General features: G+C 35.7%; 1 protein-coding gene across 1 annotated transcript; it reads right to left on the bottom strand.

Annotated features, from left to right (window-relative positions):
- Window positions 1-2,039: 2,039 nt before the first annotated feature.
- LOC134254422 (uncharacterized) lies at window positions 2,040-14,942 on the bottom strand (the record flags this gene model as incomplete). Its single annotated transcript, XM_062736948.1, has 11 exons — window positions 14,805-14,942; window positions 13,122-13,220; window positions 5,383-5,493; window positions 4,918-5,211; window positions 4,663-4,801; window positions 4,289-4,484; window positions 3,335-4,158; window positions 3,094-3,211; window positions 2,765-2,947; window positions 2,634-2,670; window positions 2,040-2,489 (listed from the first exon to the last, which is right to left on the bottom strand). Coding segments are annotated over exons 1-11 (2,566 nt in total), but the record flags the coding sequence as incomplete, so codon positions are not given.
- Between the last annotated feature and the right edge of the window lie 2,575 nt (window positions 14,943-17,517).

Here is a 17,517-nt window from a genome sequence, read left to right as displayed (position 1 = left end):
TCACTCGAGCAAACTGATTGATCACATCATAAAAACAAAAAAAAAATCTAGACAGTTATCACTTACATTGTCTGTTAATCTATTTGCGATGTTCTTTCTGACCACTGTTACCCTGCGTTGAATGTCTTCTCTGACCACAGTTAAACGTCCAAGGCGCTATAGAACCACCATGGCGGCAATTACACCCAACATTTTTAAAAAACGCTAAAATATTAAGCCTGGTATCGGATACTTGGATTTGATTGACATTTAGTTTTTTGTCGTTGTGTATATCTTGTGTACCTTGTCTGGGGATCGTATCGACTATCGAATTAACATTTGGGCCTTTGATGCCTAACCGCATATGCCAACGTGATAAATAAAGAACCAAAGCGTTCTTTTTTAATTAGCAAGAATATGCTCTAAATGTAATCAATCTGTCAAATGATTAAATAAGAAAATCATGTTTATATATTATTATATTAATTTTAGAAGGGGGGGGGGGATTTCACTATTACAATCGATAATCTTAAATTTAATTGTCAAAACATGAGTTTACGTACATTTATTCCACCATAACTAGCAAAATAAACCGACGCGAGTTTGAAGTATCATGGAAAGAACTAAAATTATTTTATATTTATTTTTAAATTTAACACAAACCTGTACGTTTCGCTTTTGGTCGAGACATGGTGATGAAGTTTCGGTATTACCGTAGATCCGTTTTTTTTTTCGCGATGATCTATTTTTCGTATTTTTTGCGACCATTTTTAATTCCCAAAATATAAAACATGCAGAAATTATATCAGCTAAAATGTGACATAAAACAATACCATTTTAAACAAAAAAAAATCTTTAAATAATCGTAAAAAATAACTTTCGCAAAATAACAGATGTACTAATCTACTCCTTTTTCGAAAAATTTCCAACACGCGAAAAAACCGGATATACGGTATAACCAGTTTTAGAAGAGATATTTAAACAATAAAATGCTTTCTTTGTTTGTTATTACTGGAATTAACGGAACCAGCTGTTGCAGAAAAAATACGTAACCCGCGTAAGCGGGTTATGTAAACTTTTTCTGCAATAGCTGCGACCGTTTAATTCCAGTAATAACATACAAAGAAAGACATTTTATTGTTTATATTTATATCTGTTTAAATAATCATTTAAAGAAGGATTAAAAAAGTTTAATGATTGTATTAATGATGCGAACGTCTTTATACGTTTCATTGATGGAACAGCCACTGATCAAGAAATCTGTACAGGCGACATGCCTAATGTAGTTTATGCAGTGATTAACGCAATGGGTTTTCTTAAGAAATAAAGGAGAAAATATTCAGTGGATGTAAATATTAGTCGAATTATAACATCTTGCTTTGCATTATGAATCCCGAAAGAAAAAAGTACGCTTCAGGTGATTCCATTCACGTTTCACATATACATGTACAAAGCGGTCGGGAATCATCCTAGGTCCGAAGCCCTGGTGATTTACAGACCATGCGTTATGGAAAAATCACGAAGGATTTATCTTTAATAAAATTTATTTAGACTATTATATTTCTTAATAGTTTATCCTCAACAGCATTTATAAGTTTAATTGTTATTCATCGAGAGATTTATGACCCGATTTCTTCTTTTGTTTTGAGTACACGACCGCCAGATTACAACGACCGATTTTAGTGCGATATTCGTAATAACATTTGATTAACAAACACAGTATATTGAAATTGCGGAATAACTAAGAATGCTTGATTTTAAGAAATTGAGAAGGATTCTGTCCGCAACAAAAACATGCTTTATTTCATGTATTTCAATTGACCTACACATTAAAAAAACAGCTTCGTTTTTGCAATTTCATAGGAAAACGCATACAGGTAATACACTCAGGTAACACCCTGTGTATATAGGTAGCTTTACACAAGCCAGTGTCGTTCCCTGGGGGCTTCTCAGCCGCTTCGATTAAGCTCCACCCCACATCAAACTTACCTGAGGAACCTACCGGTTGAAAACTTTGGCCTTTATTCTAAACTATTGCATATTCCAAAAACTGATGTTACCATACTGTTTTGTTTGAGAGAGAGAGAGAGAGAGAGAGAGAGAGAGAGAGAGAGAGAGAGAGAGAGAGAGAGAGAGAGAGAGAGAGAGAGAGAGAGAGAGAGAGAGAGATGCATAATTATATATTTTATTACTAAAAGAAATTCCTGCTATTGCTCCCCCGGTCAGAGTAGTTGGTGCCTCGGCTGTTTTGAAGTGTAGAAATACAGGATCACTCCTCTGAGGACCATATTCTGTTACAAAGGACAGGTTGTAACTTGTTTCTGGATCCAGTCCTGTCAAATCAAACCAGTCGGCGTCCTTATCTACAAATCGGACGTGAACTTGACCACTGGATGATTGGAACTGTACTATAAATTTTGACCTCTCGTAACAAGTTGGAGGTACGATCCAATTCAGACGAACGCCGTTGTCATAGGTTGCAGTTATAGTTAAATTTATTGGACCAGAGTCTAAAGAGATGAGGTACTGATATCAAGAACCAGAAATGTAAACATGAAGTTAATGCATGCATTTTATTTTGGGATCTGAACACAGTTTAATTTTTGAAGATCTAATTATATCTAAACTCTGAAGATTACACAACTATGTCTTACATTCATCCATGCCGTTTAGGGAAGCTACATCTGTAATCTGTAAAAGAAATTTAAATGAGGTCATAAACATATTGAACAGAGTTACGGTACATAAAAGATTTCTAGTTTCGAAGGTTGTTAAATCCTCTCACGGTCTGGATGTAGGAAGTTGGTAACATTGCCATGTTGTAAACAGTAAGATTTAGTAAGACAAATTCCTGGGCGAATTTTTCCTTCGACACAACCATCCAGCAGTTATTGATGTCCACATCATGACGGTAATAAAAGAAGCTTCCTACGGACGTCGTGTATCCGGTCTTAAATCCAGGATCCACCTACAGTAACAATAAACCACCAGACATCATTTACATTTTTTTTCGGCCCCAAATACAGTAACAATCCACCAGACATTTAGTCTTAGTTTTTTCTATCATATTTAATATAAAATATAAAACAAATATTCAAACAAAAAATTCCTTACCTCTGTTTTATTTCCTGGAATATCGCTTTCATGGAATAATTTGTTAGTACTGTTAGATCTTAGTTCTACGTGTATTTTATGTATACCACTCTGTCTGTCAAACGCCTCTACCTGTAGGCTGAGAAAATACATGGGCTATAAATGGCGATCTCAATTTTCAAAAGACTTAGAAATGTATCCTCTTAATTTCACTGATTTCAAAAAGAATCAATACAGAAAAATGAGAAGTTTTATTTCTTACCGACTGGAGAAGGCGAAGGTGGCATTTTTGACATTCTTTGTAAATGTAACATCAGAGGGTTTTAAACTCTTTGGTGAGCTTGAATCGAAGAAAATCTTTGACAAGTCGACTTTCGTATTCCCCATGATGTCAGTGGCTTTGGCCCAGAAATTAATGGTATCGCCATCTTTTCTTTCAATGTTGAATGTCTGTGTTTCAGAAAATGTATCATTCACCCTATACCAGGTCTGTGGGGTTTTGTCTCCCTGATTGCCATGTCTGTAGAAATATTCAAATTTCACGATGCCGTGAACATTCCGGATCTCCGCAAGTGTTCGTTTCCCTGAGTTATCATCAAGTTGGTATGGAACTTGTTTTTCATATCTTGCTTCATAATCGAAATGTCTATAATGTGTTACTGGATTTAAAAGTTTATTGTCGTCATGAAATTTGTTTTGGAAGTGTCCTTTCCACGACATAATAATGTTGTTGCTGAGATTATTCTGCCACTGATAGTTAGTTTCAGATGCTGCACTTTCTGCTTTGAATGGTAGTTTAGACAAAGTAATATTTGAGCCAGGGTCATATAAGACCAAGGTGCGGGCGTGCTGTGTATTGTTGGCTTTATCTATTACATTAAGTACCAAGGAATACATCCCTGCCCTCTTAGGGGTATAGGTGTAACTTGTTTTCAATGGCGTCAGGGATATTTCCTCATCTGGACGCCAGGGATTCGGTTCTGCTAGGTTGCTTGTGTTGAACTTCAGCTGATACACCTGTATTTTGTATTCTTGGATTCCAGAAAGCTCATCTTCCCAGTTTTGCCATGATAATTCCAAAGGTGACTTATGAAAAAAAATATTAATTCAAATCATATTTTTACATCCAGTAAGGGTTTATGAATAGTTTTACTGTACTTTCTTGTTGATTTGCATGCATTGAATTATTTCTTTGAGTTGGATAAGACCATGTTACCTTTGTTATATCCTCTGATACATCAAAAGCTGTTGTCTGACATGCCCCGTCTAGTAGACAATGATATGGCTTCACCAAATCAAACCGGAACATTGTAGATTTTGTGGACATCCGGCCGATAAAAAAGTCTTTGTTTACAGATGACCCTATTAAGTCTCTAAAGCCCCCGTTCTCAGTAAAAACCGTCAGGGTTAAACTAAGCAAAATACAAATAAATATTAGATATACATAAAGCAATAAACTTAAAACCAATCAGAAGCAGATTTTTTTAAAGACGTCTTTTTAAAAAATATTCCTAAAAAGTAGGCTGTTAATAATTGTAACGAACGGTCCAATATTTTCACACAAATTGTAAAGAAAAAGTTGTGTTTTACTTGTCTCCATTTTCTAGCTGTCTGTAAAAGTTAACATCCGTGTAGTTACAGTGAAATACATCATCGTTTGGGCTGAGGGGTCCCGGCTTGCTTTCACAGTCGATGGTATCATTTCGACTAATAAATGGTTTGTCTTTATCTAGTAATACAGATTAGAGTACAAAATTAACTCCTGTTTCTAAGATAATTTATATTACATCAAACTTTTAAAAACATTTTTGTCATTTCAAAAGATGTTAATTATCATAAATTCACCTCTTCTTCCAACTTTGTGATGAATAAGGTTTATTCTTCCGGAAATGATTCCCATTTTAAACTGTTTTACATATTTAGGAACGGCTACGTTGTCTGGTGCCGAAGAAATGGCCGCAAATGTGACGTTGATGTAGTTGTAATAATTTTGGTTTACCCACATTGTATCTACTTTTGTAGAGTTTGGTTCAGAGGAATCGGTTACAAATCGGTACAGTTCCCTCCTCTTACCAGTTCTTTCAACATAAGCGAGAATGGAGGTACACTGCGTTATAATTGGACTCATCTCTGACGTCACTGTAAACATACATTCTCAAGGATCATATATGAAGGACACTCTTTGATCAGAAAAGTTAACATTGCTTCAAGTTTAGTGTGCGTCAATTTTTGTAAAATTAATGAAGATAACACAAAGATGATGTAAATCTGCGGACATATATATATGCCACCTTAACTACAGTAGCTTACTTGTTTTACAGCGTTGATTTCCATCCCTCCCAGTAAACCCTTGATGACATTGACAATCTACTGAGTTATTACACGTGCCGGGGAAGCAGGGCGATTGGTAGGAACATAAAGCTGTAACATAAAACATCAAGGTTTAATGGGCCTTTTAAGATTTTCATTTTTAAATGCGTGTACTTTGATAGCAATATCTTACAAGCATTTTAAGCCCAGTTTACACGCTCTGCTTTAGCAGCTGCATTTTTGGTCTGCATTTTACTCTGCAAAGCAAACAAAGAGTTTACACCTGTTATGTTTTCTGAATGCAAAGATGCAGTGAAAATGACGACAAGATAATGAGCACGTTTTTACTCTGTATTCTGTAGAACGGAAATCACAAGTGGCGCCCTGTGCATACTCATACAAAGTGTATGTAAAAATCAATCGACCAAAGGGCAATAATTCTTATAATATAATTAGTAAGATAATGTAACATCTCCCCTTTTAACAAAAAATCTAAGTCACCTAATTCATGGACAATCATCATACTGCATTAACACTGTCAAATTGAAAATCATAAGTGTTCAAATCTGCATACGAAGTTCTTAATCAAAATGAACATATTAACCATGTATAATGGACATACATGTGCAAATAATGTAGACTGATATGATAATTAGATAACAAATGAATGACAATTTGATTACATAGAAGGAGTGATTTTGGGTTTTACAACTCTTCCAGACTTATTAAACATATGGTTTGGATAGCTCTTTGGGCTTAGGTGTGTTAAGCTATGTCAGGATTTTCTCAAGGTAGAACATCATTACCAGATTCAAATTAGGGGTATCATCTGGCAAAGGCTCTTGCTTGAAAACAACAAACTGAGGAATATCAAGCTCTTCTGGCTGGGGAGCATCATTTGTCTTATGGAGAAATCTCCTGTTGCGCCTATACATAAAAGCAGCAGGTGTCTTGACCAATTATGACCTATTCCCATATGCATGTGGTTGCATTATAATGGCTGAGGTCGATTGTTTTCTCATTCAGCTGAACCCTAACTGAATCACCAGAGTTGAGGGGCTTAAGTGGTCGAGCTGATCTATTAAGGTAGACCTTTGACTTGTCATGACTGACTTGTAGTTTACCCTAATCTGTATATGTGTCATGATGGGATGGCTTAAGGCTTTCCTGGAAAAAAGGGATGTTTGACCTAAGTATTCTGGACATAAGCAATTGTGATAGGTTAAGTCCTATGACTAAAGGATTAGTCCTATTTGTCAGAAGGGCCAAATTAATGTCTTGTCGGTCAGCCTTAAACTTAGTAAGAATGTCCTTTATGGTTTGTACTGTCCTTTCAGTAAGACCATTAGATCTAGGGTATCTTAGGCTTGAAGTGACATGCTGAAAATTCAACTCTTTGGAAAAATCAGCAAATTCATAACTTGAATACTGTGGAACATTGTCCGAAACAATTTTTTTTTTCAGGTATAACATACCTTGCAAAGACTTCTTTGTATTTTGAGATGATGGTGGAACTATGAGTGTTGGTTCGTCTGAAAACTTCAAAATACCTACTATAGTAGGCATCAAACACAACATAGTCCTTGTCATTCCATAGGAAGAGATCTGAAGCAATTGTTTGCCAGGGGTACAATGTATGAGGGAATTTTATGAGATTGCAAAGGTTCCTTGGAGTTAGAATTCCTCAATTCTAATCAAACATTCAGTTCAGTATTAGGTCTAACAATGTCCCTCGTAAGTCCTGGCCAGAAAACTATGTCACGGGCTCGTCTCAGGGTTTTCTCAATACCAGTGTGACCCACATGTAATATTTTTAAGAGCTTTGTCCTGAGGTCATGGGGAATGACTATTCTAAGACCCTTCATAATGAGTCCATTCTTAACAGACAATTCATTGCGGAAGTTCCAATATTCCGTAATGGGGTTTAGGCAATCTCTGCGCGCATCCAGCCACCCTTCCAAAATAAATTTAAGGTTTGAAACTCGGGGTCTGATTGTGTAGTCAACCTAATCTGTTCTAGACGACGGTCACTGACCTGTAAATTCTCATGAACCAAATGTACCTGAGCCTCAACTCCCTTGGAAAGCTGTGGCATTGTATGAGGTAAGTACTTCCTAGAAAGTGTATCATCTACAGGAAATTGCTTTCCTGGAACATGAACAAGCTTAAGGTTGAATCTCTGCAATTGCAAAACCATGCGCAATAAGCGGGCAAGGGCAGTAAGTATGGACTTCTGCATAATAGCCACTAATGGCTTGTGGTCTGTTTGAACGCACACCTCGCGCCCATATACATAATGATGAAAAATGCTTACACCCAAACAGAATAGTTAACATTTCTTTTTCAATTTGTGCGTAGTTAATTTCTGATATGGTAATTGATTTAGAGGCATAAAACACAATCTTGCCTTCTTGTAAGAGAGAGCTCCAAGACCAAATTTGGAGGCGTCGACTTGCAATACAGTATCTTTGCAAGGATCAAAATAGGCCAATACTGGGCCTGGTGACCTTGTGATTATGTCCTTAACCTTAGCAAAAGACTCTTCTTGGGCTGGGCCCCAAACAAATTCAGACCTTTTTGACAATAATTGTCGCATGGGGCTAGTAGTATCAGCCAAGTTTGGTGCAAATTTGGATAGGTAGTTTACCATACCCAGTACTGTCTCGAGTTCGTTACGATTTTCCGGTGGTTTCATGTCTTTGACAGCTGAGACCTTTTTAGGGTCCGGCTTGACGCCATCTGCAGAAAGTAAGTGACCAAAGTACTCGACTTGTGTCTGACCTACATCGAGCTTCTCATCATTGAGCTTAATGCCCATTTCTCTTGTGCGCTGAAGAGCGGCTTTCAAATTGCTATCGTGCTCAGCACGGGTCTTCCCGTAGACAAGAATGTCATCGACTATAGCAACAACACCTTTGAGACCTGCATAACAGTAGTCAATCTTGCGCTGAAATTCATCCTGTGCAGATTTCAGGCCAAAGGGTAATCTGAGGAAGCGATACCTACCATAGGGGTATTGAAAGTAGTAAGATAGCTTGAGTCGTCATCAAGCTTAATAGTCCAATAACCTGAGCGCGCATCAAGCTTGGTGAAATAACGTGCACCAGATAACTCCGGTAAAATGTCATTGAGAGTTTTCAAGGGGTAATGGGGTCGATGAATGACCTTGTTTAGATCCCTGGGGTCAAGGCAGATTCGTAAAGCTCCAGATGGCTTCTCGACAACAACCATGGAGTTTACCCAATGTGTGGGGGTGTCGACCTTAGCAATGACCTGTAACTTCTCCATCCGGTCTAACTCAGTTTTTACCCTGTCACCCAAAGCCTGTGGTATTCTACGAGGGGGGTGGACAGCAGGTATAGCATCGGGATCTATATGGATAGTACATTCCCCTGGGAATAACCCTAACCCTTCAAAGATATCCTTAAACTGTGTCAAAACAGTCTCTTTGTCTAGTACACTGTCTGAAATGGGGTCTGTTAAAGTCGACTTAACTGTCAAGGAATTAACAAACCTAACAAGTCCATATTCATACATGATGAAAGTCCGAGGATAGGTGGGGCATGTCTACTGTCAGGGTCAACAACATGAAACTGTGTGTAAAATATCTTGTCCCCAACCTTAACAGCTACTACAAGAACCCAGTGTCTTAACTGGTGACCCATCATAACCAGACAAATTAGATGACGGACTCAACTGATCAGCAACACCTAGCTGTTTATAAGTAGATACTGGTATAACATTAACTTGTGAGCCAGTGTCAAGCTTACATTTGACTGGTACATTATTTGGACCTATTGTTACATGTGTAAATGCTTGATTTTGTTCATATGACACATCAGATTTGTTAAGAGCATGAACTACACTGATACAATCAACAAACAAATCAGTAAAATTGTCATTAGAGCTGTGACTGTATAAAGGATATTCTGCTCCAGTTGTGTGCTGCTCGCGAACTTCATGAACTTTCTTGCTACGACAAACTTTAGCGAAGTGGTTCCGTTTAATGCAAAGCTTGCAGGTTTTCCGTACGCAGGGCACTTCTCCTTTTTAGTATGTTTGTATCCACAGTTCGGACATACAGGTTTACTGGATGCATGGCTTGCGGCTGCGTCACTATACCGTTTTGGTTCAGGTTGACTGGTGCTATGGCCAGTTTTGGAAGTCTTGTGGGAATCACGATTTCCTGGGGGTAGTCTAGATGTAACCGCGTGAACTTCCTGTGACGTGGTACCCATCGACTGCACTCCTCTGTGATATGTTTGTTGGTTTGGGCGATTTGGATGGCTTTATCCAGAGTAAGCTTGTCACCTTCATTTATAAGCTTTTCGCGAATCTTGGCGGAATTTGTCCCAAACACAATCCTATCACGGATCATCTCGTCTGCATCGTGATACTGACAGTCTTTAGCTAACAAACGGAGTCTGGTGACAAACTGCTCAATCGACTGCTGACCTTGAACTTCGTTATTGAACTTGAATCTGCTAAACACAGGGTTGAGCTTAGGCTGCACGTACGCCTTAAAACGCTTGTAGTAAGTGTCGAGCTTTTTCTTGTCTTCGTTCAGTCAGAGTCCACGTATTATACACATCACGACCTTTGTCGCCTACCCAAATAAGTAAATAACTTATCTTAACAGTCTCATCTTTCTCTTTCAATGGGCCATCAAATATAAGTTGCACGTGCTGTTGGAATTTTTTCCAGCTGTCGACCAAATTTGTCGAGGTCCAATCCATACCTGGCGTAGGTATGCCTGTAAGATCCATTTTTACGAGACTTCTGTAAATTCTGACACCATGTTATGTTTTCTGAATGCAAAGATGCAGTGAAAATGACGAGCACGTTTTCTGACTCTGTATTCTGTAGAACGGAAATCACAAGTGGCGCCTTGCGCATACTCAAACAATAGTGTATGTAAAATCAATCAATCAAAGGGCAATAACTCTTATAACAAAATTAGCAAGATAATGTAACAACACCAGCTGCTAACCTTGCCTGCTCTCACTTTAAATCCATATAGTTTCATATCAGAATGGTCAGTTACGTCTGCTTTGCAGACTGAAAAAGAGCAAGTTCTATTCTGTCTGCTTACATGCCTGCAGTGCAAAACTCTTGTTTACATGCTCTGCTTTTGCAGCTCTGCTTCGAAGCAGCTGCAAAAGCAGAGTGTGTAAAATCTTTTCTATCAATAGTATAAACCATACATCATAAATGTTATTTTTAAATAAATTAGTAATGTTTTTGTAAGAACTGGTATGTCCAGTCGGCGCAACCTCGAACACGAAGATTTTCGACCTCAGTGTAACTAACTCTTTTGATATGAATAATTGACATCCTTAAATCCCGTTAATTCAGGTATGTAATAGGACACTATTGTTCCATAAAATATGGAATTCTTATCTCATTCTGGAAGTTCTATTAGAAGTTATCGCAAATTTTTCATGGACTGCTTAGACAAACAAAGCCTTGAAAATGACGTCAAAAGGGGGAGTGGTTTCCTTTTCCAACATTCTATAAGGTTTTGCCCCTGAAAAAACTGGTTTAGACCTAGGAAATGTTTCATCGGGATACGGAGATATGACATGTATCCAGAGTACTTGTTTTTTTAATGCCAAAAGAGATTCACAGAGAAAAGGGATGCACAGTTAATGTCGATTTGTAGCCAAGGTGTGAAAAATCAATCACGTCAAAAAATGACGATGATCATGTGATGTAGAAATTAATTTCAAAAGGCAAAACATGCTGGCACAATCAAGCGAGTACCTCTCCTAATGAATGAATCCATTTTCAAGATTATGTGCATTGAAAGCCGCTGTTCATGACATTGTCAAGTCATATAAACAAGACGGGTTTAAGTCGTTACTCGGCTCCAGGGAATCTCGTCAAAATAAGAGTATGAAGAAGAAGGGATATTGAAAAACAATGACATTGTCGGACGTCAAAAAACTAAACGGTGACGGCGCCAGGTGATCATAAAATGTTGTTTTTATTTTATAATAATTTGGCAAATAATGAACGTATCAGACAAAAAATTTCAAAAATTCTTAATTCTTTGATGCTTTATGTTCCTTATAAAGGACAAGTCTTAAATAAGGCTTATCTGTGGTCCACGGTTACTCGTCAAATTTCGAACATTTTTCAAAAACCTTAAAAATTAAATTTTATTACTAACTGATCATGTCTTTATTATTTGAGTCATCATCTAAAAATGTCAAATAATAGATATACACAGTATACGAAGCTGCGTGCTGAAGTTAGGGTCCTTTGATTTTCGTGAATATCAAAAGAAATCACTGACAGGTACACACTTTAAAGCTTTCGTAAACACCGAGTACATGTTAAAGAGTCGAGTTTGATGTGTATATTATATGTGTAAAGGTTGAGTAAAAATATCTTTGTTGAACAACCTTGTGCTCTATTTTTCTAACTAAAAGTATTGTGATTTTGAACCTCTTCGCTGTCTTCATTTACATGCGATTAACCTCTTTATGACCTTCGAGAATCAAAACAAGCCACGTGGATTTCTGTCGTTACGGGGAAAATGCCCGCAGTAAACGTGCTAGCTAGTGCTCAGTTGAAACGTCAACAGTTTTTATTCCAAGTGAGATCTCAAAAAGTTGACCAATATTCATTCAGTTCGAACCGGAAAGCCGTCTTTACCCGAGTATACCCGATAGACCGGACGTATTTCATAGCGGTCCGGATTTATTTCTTTAATTATAGTGTTCTTAAAAATTTCTTTAAAGTCCTATAATATTTCAAAATTTATAATAGATCATGATTCATATTTTAAAATATCCCTGCTGTATTATTTTTCTTTGATTACTCTTTATCAAGTATAGTTACGCCATATTGAGAGAATGAAACAATGTACGATTTACTGATTGTCGTAATTAATTAGCATAATTAATTCGTTCAATTATGTAAATCGCACTTCACCCGAGTATACCCATAGACCGGACGCATTTCATAGCGGTCCGGATTTCTTTCTTTATTAGTGTTCTTAAAAATTTCCAATTCAACATGTAATTAAGTATGTAAATATCTAGTGTTTAGTAGTTTAGTAGTAGTGCTAGTTGTTTTTGTTTCTCTTTTTCCTTTGTTCTTATGACTTTTTAACTTTTTTCTTTGTCCTGAGGAAGGGACAGGGCGTCCCGAAAATTTGACAATTTTTATTGTTCGTGTCGTTGGTCATTTTTAGTGCTTTATATATATATATATACATAAATGGAGCAATATATTACATTGCCTAATAGGATCTTAAGTAATTCAGCAAGACTTAATTTAAACATGTAAATTTTATATCGTTTCAGTTCCATTTATTAGAGGCATGGCTGTAGATACTATAAAGTGAAAATTAGTAAATTAGTCGAATTTGGCGTTGCTCCATGATCCCATTTTTGCTGTTCTAAATTTTTCATAATTTTTATAAATATGAAGATATGTTCCAATTTTTTTATTCAAATTATTCGAATTTGTTGTTAAGTTATGTGTACGAAATTTGGATATGATATGAGGTTACTTAAAAAAGTTAAAACAAAAGTCTACAATTTTTTTAAATGACCCTCGTATTCATTGAAATGTCAACTAATATTATGATTTTATTGTTTAAAGCGTAGAAAATTGAAATACAGCTCTACTGGATAAAAGTTGAGCAAAATTTTTAGTTCCAGTACATTGTATAAGAGATCTTTTTCCAAATAAAAGCATTCCACATCAGGAATGGATAACTGACTTACGTATATTGCAGTTGGGGCCCGTGTATCGGCCTGGTGGACAGCGACATGTATTTGGACTCACGCAGACACCCTCATTTTGACAAGCTGGATTACATACGGCTGTAATAATTGACATAAAATCATTAAAACCGATTCATTGAGTACAGTAATGTCACCAAATTGAAAAAAAAAATTTGATCACATTTTGTCCAGCGTCCATCTATCTGTGCGTAAACGTTTTTTTACATTTCTCTTCTCAAAAACCATTGGTGCAATTTCCATCGAACTTGCCACTAAGTATTCCCGGGTGAAAAAAATTCAAGTTTTTTAAATAAAGGGTCACACCCTTTTCAAAAGGGGAGATAATTACGCAAACATATAAGTGAAAAATTAATGGCATCCTTTAAAATTTTTCTTCTCAAGAACCACTGGACCAAGAAAGACTAACTTAAATTGAATAATTCTCAGGTAGTGTAAATTCATGTTTGTTCAAAAGATGACCCCCAGGGAAGGGTGGGGCCACAATGGACGATCAAAGTTTTACATAGGAATACATAGGAATTTTTTTTTAAAGATCTTCTTCTCAAAGAACAACAACGCCATGATTGTTCATATTGATATGGAAGCATCCTTGGATAGCGAAGATTCCAGTTTGTTAAAACCATGACCCCCAAGGGTAGGGTAGTACCAGATTAAAGAAGGGGATCAAAGTTGTACATATATTAAACTCATCTGAAAAAAGTTAAAAATTAATAACAAGATATGTTTTTTTTAAATATTAAATGTCCAAACCTTAAAATCCTTTATCGGGGGATGATTAGGAACATATAGGAAAAATCTTTTTAAAAAAATTCTTCTCAAGAACAACAAAGCCACAATTAGTCATTTAAGCATTGAGTTCAAAGTTTTTGATGTCGTCGGTCTTATAACACAACTGGCCGTGCCGACAAATTGAATACCGCAAGTTAGCGCAGTATTACGAAAGCCCAGAAGGCTCATTCGAGATTCAAGATTCAGGGTACCATATTCGAAATTCGAGATTCAAAATTCGAGTTTCGAAATTCAAGATCCAAACTAACCAATCAAAAGCGGGTTCAACTTTTGATTACTTCCCTTTGTTACGTTTTTACTATCAAGAAATCGTTGAATATATTTATAACAAATGTATCATTTGCTAAAATGATAATGCAAGAAAAAATGTTTTATGTATTAAAACGAAATAAAATTAAAATCTGGATTATGTTTTGAAAAATACATATATAATCTTATTTTTCTAATTAACAAAATAGTAAATACGTATATATGGAATGTTATATGGTCTTATCGTTGACCTGCGGAACAAATAGGTCAACTAAAGTTATTGCATCAGATCATTGCTGATGGAGAATATTGCATTTGATTATAATTAGGTTCCAATTTTTTTATTCAAATTATTCGAATTTGTTGTTAAGTTATGTGTACGAAATTTGGATATGATATGAGGTTAAATAAAAAAGTTAAGACAAAAGTCTACAATTTTTTTAAATGACCTTCGTATTCATTGAAATGTCAACTAATATTACGATTTTATTGTTTAAAGCGTAGAAAATTGAAATACAGCTCTACTGGATAAAAGTTGAGCAAAATTTTTAGTTCCAGTACATTGTTTAAGAGATCTTTTTCCAAATAAAAGCATTCCACATCAGGAATGGATAATTGACTTACGTGTATTGCAGTTGGGGCCCGTGTATCGGCCTGGTGGACAGCGACATGTATTTGGACTCACGCAGACACCCTCATTTTGACAAGCTGGATTACATACGGCTGTAATAATTGACATAAAATCATTAAAACCGATTCATTGAGTACAGTAATGTCACCAAATTGAAAAAAAAAATTGATCACATTTTGTCCAGCGTCCATCTATCTGTCCGTAAACGTTTTTTTACATTTCTCTTCTCAAAAACCATGGGTGCAATTTCCATCGAACTTGCCACTAAGTATTCCCGGGTGAAAAAAATTCAAGTTTTTTAGATAAAGGGTCACACCCTTTTCAAAGGGGAGATAATTACGCAAACATATAAGTGAAAAATTAATGGCATCCTTTAAAATTTTTCTTCTCAAGAACCACTGGACCAGGAAAAATGAAACTCAAACTGAATAATTCTCAGGTAGTGTAAATTCATGTTTGTTCAAAAGATGACCCCCAGGGGAAGGGTGGGGCCACAATGGACGATCAAAGTTTTACATAGGAAAACATAGGAAATTTTTTTTTAAAAAAATCTTCTTCTCAAAACAACAACGCCATGATTGTTCATATTGATATGGAAGCATCCTTGGATAGCGAAGATTCCAGTTTGTTAAAATCATGACCCCCAAGGGTAGGGTAGTACCAGATTAAAGAAAGAGATCTAAGTTGTACAATATTAAACTCATCTGAAAAAGTTAAACATTAATAAACGTGATATGTTTTTTTTAAAGATTAAATGTCCAAACCTTAAAATCCTTTATCGGGGGATGATTAGGAACATATAGGAAAAATCTTTTTAAAAAATTTCTTCTCAAGAACAACAAAGCCACAATTGGTCATTTTAGCATTGAGTTCAAAGTTTTTGATGTCGTCGGTCTTATAACACAACTGGCCGTGCCGACAAATTGAATACCGCAAGTTAGCGCAGTATTACGAAAGCCCAGAAGGCTCATTCGAGATTCAAGATTCGAAATACGATATTCGAAATTCGAGATTCAAAATTCGAGTTTCGAAATTCAATATCCAAACTAACCAATCAAAAGCGGGTTCAACTTTTGATTACTTCCCTTTGTTACGTTTTTATTATCAAGAAATCGTTGAATATATTTATAACAAATGTATCATGTGCTAAAATGATAATGCAAGAAAAAATGTTTTATGTATTAAAACGAAATAAAATTAAAATTTGGATTACGTTTTGAAAAATACATATATAATCTTATTTTTCTAATTTAACAAAACAGTAAATACGTATATATGGAATATTATATGGTCTTATCGTTGACTTGCGGAACAAATAGGTCAACTAAAGTTATTTCATCAGATCATTGGTGATGGAGAATGTTGCATTTGATTATAATTAGATATGAAATATTTTGAGTCGTATCTACACTGCACAATAATTTAAGGATATATATTTCATTACATTTATAAAGGGTGCACATGTACAGTGAGACTTGACTGCTGAATAGAACTGTAGCGTTTGGCCATAAAGCTATGGTCAGAGACTAAAATATAACACCATAAAGCTACATAGCTCTGCATCTAATTTAGACTCATCTACTATTTGATATAAGATAAAATAAATGCTGCATTTATTCTAATTCATATTGCCAAGCTGTATTGTAGATATAATTTTTAATTAATTCAAGAAATCAAAGCCTTAGATGAAGATAAGTAATTGAATACTTAATTTTTATGTATTTCCTCTATCAGGAAAACGAACGCGATTTTTGTTTATCAATACTACGTCGTCTTTCATGTTTCAAGCCTTTCAGTGTGTTTGGAAAAATAGGCAGGCAGGGTGGGTAGGGGTGGAGTTATTGTTAATCTTTAAACACTTGACAGGTATTCGTAACTTTATTTATATGTCATCAACCCCGTAAACAAAGTAGACAATACAAAAATATATATATTCCTGATATATATATATTCTATTTAATATTTAAGAAGCCATAATAGAAATTGAAGTATATCTTGCTGATCAAAAATCCAATGATTATTTAAATTTCCTTCTAATATATATAACACTCTTTCTTGCATTGTAATTTTATTAAATGGCCTATTTGCTATTTATATATTAAACGATTTCTTGATAGTAAAATCATAATAAAGGGGAGTAATCAAATCTTGAACCCGCTTTTGATTGGATCTTGAATCTCGAAATTCGAATCTCGAATTTCGAATATCGGACTTCGAATCTTGAATCTTGAATCTCGAATGAGCCTTCTGGGCTTTCGTACAGTATGCTAATTTGTCGGCACGGCCAGGTGTGTTATAGGATCCAAATATATGAATTCAATGCTTATGTTTACATTCTCTAATTTTCCCTCTTCATTATTCTTTATTTCGTTTAATCTTTATTGTGAATTTAGCGCCCTTCAAAATCGGTGTGCATAATAGACATACGATCCGTTTGTGACATGCGAAGTTAAATAACGCAAACGAACATTGCGAGGGAAAAATTGACAAATTAATGTTAAACGCACAATTGCTTTTTAACGTTAATTTAACAGGAATATAATTTTTTGATTAAATTCAGTCAAAACTATGGACATTCTGGTGTTCTAGAGTATTGAAGTGCAGATAGTTCCTACTGTGTATTCTAACGCGCGGTGATAAGGTTTTGCATGTGTTAGAAACTCTTACCATCGGCTCATACCATACATTCACCTCTGTCGTTGGCTC

Source organism: Saccostrea cucullata, unplaced genomic scaffold (assembly GCF_032062105.1).
Source record: "Saccostrea cucullata isolate Sc308-1 unplaced genomic scaffold, CSIRO_AGI_Scuc_v1 ctg13298, whole genome shotgun sequence".
In the NCBI taxonomy this organism is placed as follows: domain Eukaryota; kingdom Metazoa; phylum Mollusca; class Bivalvia; order Ostreida; family Ostreidae; genus Saccostrea; species Saccostrea cuccullata.
The sequence above is the reverse complement of the archived record's forward strand: the minus strand, read 5'-3'. Positions and strand labels throughout refer to the sequence as shown.